Genomic DNA, 10000 nt, shown 5'->3' with positions numbered 1-10000 from the left:
TAAAGTAGATAATCGTGATTAAATATCGCTTATGTTAGATTCTCTCTCTCTCTCTCTCTCTCTCTCTCTCTCTTAATCTATCTTTTTCTATCTCTTTTTCTTTCTTTTTATCTTTCTATCGCTTATACGCAAATCTACGTCTCAGTTTTATTGAAACTCTTTCAAAAGAAGAAGAAGAAGAAGAAAGGAAAAAGGAATATAGAAAAGTTTCCACGAACAGAACGAACGAACGAACGAACTTCGTAGATCCTAAACGGGAAACTTTCGAATGGAGAATAATTGCTTGTTCAGGATTTTCTTTCTTCTTCTTTGGATTAGTTTAATAATAAGATTGACTTCGATGAATTACTAATAGGAAAAATAAGGAGAAGTTGTTAAAACGTTAAAAGTTTAAATTTTTTCTTTGTATCCTTTTCTCTTTTCTTTTTCCTTTTTTCTTTCTCTTTATTTACTTTTTTTTTTTTTTTCTTTCTTTTTTGATTTTGGTTTTTCTCTTAACAAGAAAAATTGCAGATTTCGATGATGACTCAAACTCGATATATAAATATATATACATATATACATAATATTTCTATATGTCGGCATCAACAACGGGGTCGCCCCTATGACATCATCGATTCGTATAATTTTCTCCGAGAAAGAGCGGCACGATGATTCCGGTTTTGTTCGTTTTTTTTTCTCTTCTTTTTTTTTTTTGGGCAGGGGGGAGGGAGGGAGGAAGGAAGGGGTCGCAGAAACGCCGACCTAATTAAGCAATTATGACTACTCATCGGATATAATAACCTCGTGACTCGGATTAAGTTGACCTTGGTTAGAACGCGAGCTCGTTAAAATATCATATGATATAAATAATGAACATTGTTCCAAGTATTGGAATTGTAAAATTCTGATAATTTTTTTCTTTTTCTTTTTTTGATTAAATTAAAACAATACGCAATGTGAAAAATTATTCGTTCATGGATAGAAAAGAATGAGGAAGGAAAGACGATGCTTTGTTAGATACGAGTCCACGTAGAAGACCTCAGTGAACATAGGTCATCGTCTCTCTCTCTCTCTCTCTCTCTCTCTCTCTCTCTCTCTCTTTCTTCTAATTACGTTACGCACACCACCTGAGTCGTCTTATAACGAACTACTTTGCCAAGAAGTCGGAAACTTAAGTTACCTCTATGCCGTTTGCGTAGGCTTTCTCGAGTGTACGAGAAAGAGAGAGAGAGAGAGAGAGAGAGAGAGAGAGAGAGAGCCTCGCCTTACCGGGTCATGATTAATCCTCGGACGTTTTTGCTAGATATAGCTAGGTACCTACTTACTTGTATCGTTCCTTCCATTGCCTACAAGTTAATTAACTCACCAGGAGTTCTTCTTCCATTGAAGAAGAGAGTTAGAATAACAGGATGGATTATTATCTATCTTTTCGATAATTAACGTCTCAATCGATATATATATATATATACATCTCGATCCATTCGTACCAATCGTTTCTCTTCTCTCAAAACGAACGAATTAAATGATGCTCGATCGTTCGACGTTTAAATGATACTTTCATTCATCATTATAGCAAAAGAGTTTATAATATTCTATCCTTTTCGCATCCCCTTCACGCATCCTAATCATCTAACCCAAAAGAAACATCAAGGTGGATACATCAATAAGCGTAAAAATAGGGATCGGAGAGAGCAGGTCTTTGTAAAAGAAAAAAATTCTGCAGCTGGTTTTTCTCTTTCTCCTTGATTCCGTTCTTGTCGTCATCGTTTGAACCTGAAGAAATTTGTACGCGTGTCCTGCGTCGTCTCTTTTCTCGTTTGTCGCAAGCCGAAATAAGAAGAGGGACTGGAAAATAGGGTTTACGTTGTTGAAACCTCGAAAATAAGGGGAAGGGAACTCGAAAGTGGGAGATGGGAGGAGCAAAAGGGAGAGAGTACAGCAGGAACGTGCTGCTTAATGGTGCAGCTGGCTATACGATTTCTGTCTATCTTGTAAAAGAGAGAGAGAGAGAGAGAGAGAGAGAGAGAGAGAGAATCTCTTTATTATTTTCTTTTTCGTTCTCTTTTTTCTTTTCTTTTTTTTTCTTTCTTTTTTATTTTTCTTTTATTTTTATTTTTTTTATTTTTTTTTTTTTTTTGTTTTCATAGCTATGCACAAACGGAGGTCACCCTACTTTTTTCTCGCTTACAATGGTTCCAAACAAAAGATACGTCTCTTTATATTCACGATAGGCGATTCGAATCTAAAATCGATACCTTTTTTTAATTTTAAATTATCTATCGCAAAGCGCGATTTAATTTGGATTTATACGGGGGAAAGGGAATAAAAAAAAAAAAGAAAAAAAAAAAAAAAAGAAAAAGAAAAGAAAATGAATTAAGGAAAAAAGAAACGTAAATAAAAAGTGAAATAAAAGCGAAAACGGATGAATAGATTTGATTAATCGAATTTCGTTCGATATTTTCTCGACTGTCTCTTTCTCTCCCTCTCTCTCTCTCTCTCTCTCTCTCTCTTTCTCTCTCTCTCTCTCTCTCTGGCAATTTCTATTCAATGGAAAGTTTCGTTAAATCAATGCGAAAGTCTCGTATCAATTTACCAATAAAGTTCTTTGCCGGTTGAACGAACTATTATCGTTTTCCTATCGTTCGGCCTCGATATAGATCCGATCTAATTATTCAATCATTCATAGTTTTAAACTAAGTATCGTTTCGTGATTTCCAAGAAAAAATAATATGACATTGTCGTTTAATCAATGGGTATGATTTCAACGCACAATGTTTGTCTATCGTAGAAAATTGTTATGCAAATCGATGATCAATTTTCGAAGCTTTCACGAAGTGATCAATATTTGGAAAGTATCTATCTCCGATCGAAACGATCCTTCTTTTCGCACTCTTTAACAATTTCATCGAAAGAGTAAAAAAACGAAAACAAAAGCAAAAGAAAAAGTACAAAAATAAAGGAAAAAAAAGCTCCTCCTTCCAAAACAATTTATGTGTATGTTTGTATATATATATGTGTGTGTGTGTGTGTGTGTGTTTATACATTGATTGTATTGGTGTAGGTATAAGTGTATTTTGTGCTTTCACCGAGTCGAAAACAGGAGGATAAAGTCGACGACACGAGTTTTCATCGTCTTAACATCTGTTAGCTCGTACGTATATATCTACATGCGCATATAAACTCTAACACAACAGTGAGATTTTATTTATGGCACGGAAGATAGGGTTGAACCAAAGTAAGGAAGATAGGAAGGAAGATTTCCTGCGTTCGATCTTCGACGCAATTTTAAGGAGAGATGGAAAATGGAGACGGGATGGAGGCATTGAAGAGGAGGAAATAGAAGAATTCAAAGGGGATTGTTGAAGGGCAATATGAAGGGACGAAAAATAAAATGAGAGAAGGGATAGAAAGAGAATAACCAATCGCACACGATCATCAGGATCTATGTATATGTAATCGTTTAGTTAATGGGCACCTAGTTCTATGTATTTACATCGGGCATCGTAATTCCTTAGAAAATTTTCAGTAGACTTTTTATTAAAAAAAAAAAAAAATCCCAGTAATACCATAGAACAATCGTAAAATCGTTCGTTCGACATATCTATTCGTTTTATTTATCGTTACATTTTATGTATAAAACGTTTTACATAAGTATGTAATTATTTACGTAAAATTTTTTCTTCTCTCCGATGGGATTTCATTATTCTTGAAATTTTTTACACCATTTGAACATGATAGAATAACTTTATTGTTTTTAATTTCATTAAAGTCGATATTATTATTCTAATTTTATATTCACAATGTTTCTGTGTGTGTGAGTGTGTGTGTGCGTGCGTGCGTGCGTGCGTGTTCATGTGAGTTTATATTAAAATACCATTATACCGGGAGGCGTCTAATGGATACAAATGTTTACAAAAATAAAAGAAAAAAGATATGGCTTCGTAATATTAAACTCATATACGAATTTTTCATCGTATTTCTCGTGTAGCTCGTTTATCAGAATTTGGATTTTCTCGAGCTAACGGAGAATGTTGAATGAGGATAACAGACCACCACCGTAGTGGTTCATCCTTCCGTAACAAACGATTTGTCATCTCACTATCCTCTTCTCTTTTTCTCCTCACTCTCTCTCTCTCTCTCTCACACACACACTTCGTGTATGTGTGTACGTGTGTCTCTTTTTTTTTTGTTCCAACGAAAAGAGCAACAACAGTATAGAGGATCGACCTTCCGAAGCTGCGACTAAGTGCATCGAAATTTATGAACCATCCTTCTCCTCCTTCGATTTTCACCTTTGGCGAGATCTCAAACGTCCTTCCGAAGGATTAATGCCTCCTTTCTCAAGCAGGATTTTCTGTCGGACGGAAATGAAAAATGTAACAGTCTGCCTCCCTTATACCCTATAACCTTTAGCGAATTTTATATCTATATATGTGTTTCTTTCTTTACTGATTTCACAATTTCGTTTTGGCGTAACTAAAATGGAAGGACATTTAAAGTTTCCAATTTTCATGACGTTATTTTTTCCCTCACCATCCCCCCCGCCTCTCTCTCTCTCTCTCTTTTTTTTCTTTCTTTCATCTTCGACAATTTTAGAAATAAATACGCCGATATTAAAGAAAAGTGATATTATCTAATATCCAAAGAAAAATTGTTTGACTATTGGAATTGAACGAATTACTTCGAATATGAAAAATTCTCAAAGATTTTAACCGGTCGTATATTCCGATCCGAAGAAAAATATTCTATGATCGAGAGATCGATAACAGAGAAGTGAATTCTATCCAATAATCCTTTTACACGTCTGGCTTTTCTCGGCCAGATGTAACTTCAACGTTCCACTTTTCTTTTGCTTCCCTGAATTAATCTCTTGGCGGTGTGAACTCGACAGAAAGAGAGAGAAAGAGAGAGAGAGAGAGAGAGAGAGAGAGAAAAGAAAGTCGAAATTTTCACGAGGAAAGACACATTTTCCTGTAAAATTTTTTCTTTTCCGTTTCTTGTCCTTTTTACTCGTTTTTACATTTTTTTTTTTTTGCCAGGCGATTCGAGAATTTCTTTTCAGTAAACTTATATATCGAAGCGAAATTCGTAGAAGAAGAAAAAACAGGTTTTTGATAAATTAATGAAAGAAAGGAAGAGAGAAAGAGAGAGAGAGAGAGAGAGATAGAGGATGGATCCACGATCTCATCAGAATACGATTTAGAATCAAGGACAACGAAACGAAAGAGAAAGAAAAAAAGAAAGAAGAAAAAAAAGAAGTAGAAGAAGAAGATCGTAAGAGAGAAGATTCAAAGATCAAGACAAATGATCCATCTCTGACGAACCGGTTCACTTGATAAACGTGATACAGCATCTGGAATCAAATTTGTATCGATAATCGCTCGACATGTCTCCTCGAATAATAATCTAAATCTTTTCAATGCACACACACACACACACACACACATATATATATATATATATATATATATATATATTTATGCATAAGTATACACCAATGAAAAAATGATCACTACGAGGAACTGGAAAAAGAAATGACGTAAACATCCACAGAAAAAGGAAAGAATAATTATCGTCAAAAAGAAAAAAAGAAAATATATTTTCTTGAATGTTGTAACATTTATTTTTCTATTTCAATTTATCGAGAAATATTTTTATAATATTTATCGAATCGAATTATTCGTAATATTATCATAAAATCGAATCGATCTATGATAATAATAGAATTATTTCTCTAGAAGAAAATTTCTATACGATATTTCATATAATTTCTATACAATCGATTAATTTCTTTATTTCCCGAAGAAGAAGAAGAAGAAGAAGAAGAAGAAGAAGAAAATAAAAAAGAAAGAAGAAAAATGAAAATAATAAAGAAAGAACAAGGAATGAAAAAGAAATCTAAAAAAAAAAAAAAGTAAAACAAAGATAAAAATAATGAGAAATAATAATGAGATAAATCTCTCGTGGATAAAATTTTCACGTGAAAATTCAATGACATATAATTCGATTAATCTAATATAATAAAAAATTTTTGTGATTTGTAAAATTCTAATCGAAAATTCTTGAGATTTGTTCACGAGTCCAATGGTTATGGATTATCCTTCGATGATTACGTTCTGGGACATCATTGGGAATAATATTTATAATTATTAAAGAGATAAAAAAAAAAAAAGCAAAAAAAAAAGGAAAGAAAAGGAAGGAAAAAGGAAAGAAAAAAGAGGAAGAAAAAGAAAAAGGAAGGAAAGATGAAAGAGTAAGAATGGAATTTGCAAGGAGTCGAAGTCATAGTCATAATCATAGTCAGAGTAGGAGTAGGAGTAGGAGTAGTAGATGTGGGGGATAGAAAAGAATAGAAGGATAAGAGAGAGAAAGAGAAAGAGATAGAGAAAGAGAGAAAGAGAGAGAGAGAGAGAGAGAGAGGGAGAGAGAGAGAGACGGGGCAGTGCGCGTGCGCACTCGTTCCTCAGCTTTCGTAGCTGTCGCTTCGCGCTTCTGACGCGTCTGACGCTTTCAACATAACGTCGGTTACGTTACCCTGGTCAAATCGTAAGGCCCCACTATAAAAAAAACGCTTATCTCTTATTGATTCATAAATCATCGTTATCGATCAAGTGTAATACCCAAGTGTTTGGTGAAGGTTATTATTTCGTTCTTTTCTGCTGTTTTCCTTTTTTTTTTTTTTTCTATTTATTTATTTATTTATTTTCTCTTTTGCTTCCTTCTTTCTCCTCTCTTTCCCCCCTTCTTCTGTCTATTTTTTTTTTTTTTTCATTTTCTTATCCCCATTAATTTTCGAAACTAAAAAAAAAAAAAAAGAACAGAAGGAGGAAGAAGAAGAAGAAGAAGAAGAAAAAGAAGAAGGAGGAGGAGAAAGAGGAGGTAGAAAAAGAAAAATGATGCTCGAAGCTGATGATCGGAAGGACATCGATATTTCTTTAACGAAGGGATTTAATTAAAGGGAACATGTTCGTACCGAATGGATTGATTACTTTTCAACAACGGCGAACGGACGAAATTAAAAATTTCACGATAGAAAATTCGATAAAGATTTATTGATATATTTGATAATAAGATGTTGTCAACCGTTGTCCGTTGTCACGGTGATGCTGCGGTACATAGGAATTATCGACTCGTCACATTGGTAAGTCTCTCCTTTTTCTTTACTGTTTAAAATTTCCCGGGGATAATACTTGAAAGCGTCTGCGCATTTTACTTGATATCTACAATTCATATACATTGAGAAAGAGAGAGAGAGAGAGAGAGAGAGGACATTTTTAGATACCAACTAAGCAAAGAGATGATGTAAACGTGAAAAAGAATCCAACGATGTGTAAAATGAAATTCCAGAATCTTGTAATACCATTCGAATGATGATTAAAAACCATGTTGACACACGACTATGTCGTTTAAAAGTAACAAAAACGAAGACAACGAGGACGAAAGAGACGACTTAGTTGAACTAAACGTTAAAGCAACGAGATTATTTATGACCAAGCTAATGATATGGGGAGAGAGAGGGAGCAGGGGACGATGATGATTTTATCAAGAACCTTCGTCATCGACGACTATTCCATTGGAGTATTACAATCGAGTTATATTATATTATATTCTATCGCATAATGCGCGTCATCTTTCTAACTATTTTTATTTCTTTTTTTATTATTCTTCCTTTTATTCCTTTTTCATCTTATATAATTCGTCACTTCCTTCGTTCTTCATATAATGTTTCTATTAACGTATATGATTAATTCGAGCTATAATCGATAATCTACTCGCTAGCTTTACTCGTAGAAAGTCGAAAGATCGTAAACAAAGTTCACTGGTAACGTATCGCTATTTCTGGACTCTCTCTCTCTCTCTCTCTCTCTCTCTCTCTCTCTCTCTTTCTTTCTAAAGCATACTCTTTCTCTTCACGATAACCCATTATATTCGCATTTTATCAAGTCTTTCACAACTTATCGAGGTATCATGGAACATACTTGAAATATTATCCTTTAGAAAATATATATATATATATATATATATATATAAATGTATAAATAAATAAATAAATAAATATATATATATATATATTTACACACATATATATTTATATGCCATTCCTTAATTATCTCCAATTAAATATGTCCTCTTTCATAAAATCTTTTCTAACATTTTATTAACGATTAAATAATGCAGAATTTTATATAGCATTTTATATCTTCATGAAAGTGAACATACTTATTTTCATACTTCTTATCATGGTGAATAAGAAAAAAAATTCATATCCAATACTTTACGTGCCGAGCTTCGATTACGAGGATTTATCAACGATGCTTCATACATATATATGATGTATTATTAACACACAAACACACATACACACACACACACACACGCACACACGCACACATACATTTATATTTATATTAAGTTTTGAAGTTTTGAGTTAAGAAGATTAGAAATGCAAAGTAATGATCTCTTAATCAACGAAATTGCGTAACCCACGAATAGCCTATCATCGTCGTCGTCGTTGTCATCGTCGTCGTCGTCATCTTCGTCTTCGTCGTCGTCGTCGTCGTCTGTGGTCGATATCTATTTGCAATGAGGACACATGGAAGCAAATGATCTTTCAACTATTCCCGTTGGTAACTTTATCCTCGTTCTCATTTCGTTTCATTTCATTCTTCTATATAAAAGAGACGAAATTTCCTTTAATACACATATACGATACGAACGATTTGTAAGGAAGGTTATTTTTGAAAAAAAAAAAAAAAGGGAGGAAGAAAGAAGAAGAAGAAGAAAGAAATAAAAATGTCGTTCATCAATCTAGTATCATATTGAACATGTTAAACGTCATCTCAAATCACGAAATCATCTCAAATCGCGATTGTTTCTTTCCTTTCTTTCTTACCTTCTTTCCTTCCTTCGAGCATACTTATTTCTGTCTTTATCCATGGATAAAGTATCGAACCCGATTTCTCGACCTTCCGACGATTTACGTCACTGATCTATTCTCGTTCACATTTGTAATTCTTCCTTCGCGGAATTTTAAAACCTCTTATCGAGCCAAAAAAAAAAAAAAAAAAAAAAAGAAAAAGAAGAAAAAGAAAGAAAAAGAAAAAGAAAGAAACGTTCCCTAAATAATTATCACGATACGTAGGAAGAGGTAAACGAGCAATTTTTCTTTTTTTTTTTTTTTCTTTTTTTTTTCTTTTCTTTCTTTTCCCTTTTCTCTCCGTTTAACTTTAAAAAAAAATTCTTCACGGATATCTAATGGATACGGAAGAAACGTGCACTGAGTATATGATATTTATGTATATATGTATGCATATACGTAGCTATCTAATTATGAAAATTATTAAAGATTTATCTTCTAAAATAGCATAAACTTTAAGAAAACTTATTCCTTTAGATCTGATCGATCGATTTGAATTTGTAAATTCAAACTTACTACCGATCGATAATTTCTTTAATTACATCGTAACTATCGATTGTAAGAAATTTGCAATCGATAAGGATAAGGAAGTCATACTTACGTATTTACCAGAAGCGTTCAATTAACCATAACGACGACATTGATTGAGATCAATCTCAATCAAGATAGAGAAGGTACGATATTATGCCTCGTTACATCGTTATTAAAACCATTTTATCCAATCGGTAATTACATCTTAAAATTAACATCTCGAATTTATATCTTAAATTTTACAAAGACGATGAAACCCTGTCTACGTATGTATGTATGTATATATATATATATGTACCATTTATGTATGTATATATATATATATGTACCATTATATGTATTCAGATAGATGGATTGATAACTAGGATTGATGTATAAATCAGAAAACAAACAAAAAGAAAAGAAAATATATATATATATATATATATATATTTATATGTATATCAAAACTACGATATAACGTTTTATTTATAGTAGACCTCTCGAATGAGATGATCGCGGTTGCATAAACTTATTCAGTCAGTACGATAAATTTTCCGCTCCTGCTTATCTCTCATTCCGAGATGATGA

General features: G+C 33.0%; 1 protein-coding gene across 20 annotated transcripts in view; it reads left to right on the top strand.

The window, feature by feature from the left end:
• LOC124946660 (tensin-3-like) overlaps positions 1-10000 on the top strand; it is a 171964-nt gene that overhangs the window by 103671 nt on the left and 58293 nt on the right. The window contains exons 1-2 of one of the 20 annotated variants that reach the window (XM_047487831.1): positions 6186-6619; positions 6804-7123. The exons of the other annotated variants lie outside the window; for them this stretch is intronic. Coding sequence (XP_047343787.1) covers positions 7055-7123 — 69 coding nt within the window. The 5' untranslated portion in view covers positions 6186-6619; positions 6804-7054. Of the gene's footprint in view, positions 1-6185; positions 6620-6803; positions 7124-10000 lie in introns of those variants that run through there. 20 annotated transcript variants of the gene reach the window in all.

The sequence above is a fragment of the Vespa velutina genome, chromosome 1, assembly GCF_912470025.1.
Source record: "Vespa velutina chromosome 1, iVesVel2.1, whole genome shotgun sequence".
NCBI lineage: Eukaryota > Metazoa > Arthropoda > Insecta > Hymenoptera > Vespidae > Vespa > Vespa velutina.
The sequence above is the reverse complement of the archived record's forward strand: the minus strand, read 5'-3'. Positions and strand labels throughout refer to the sequence as shown.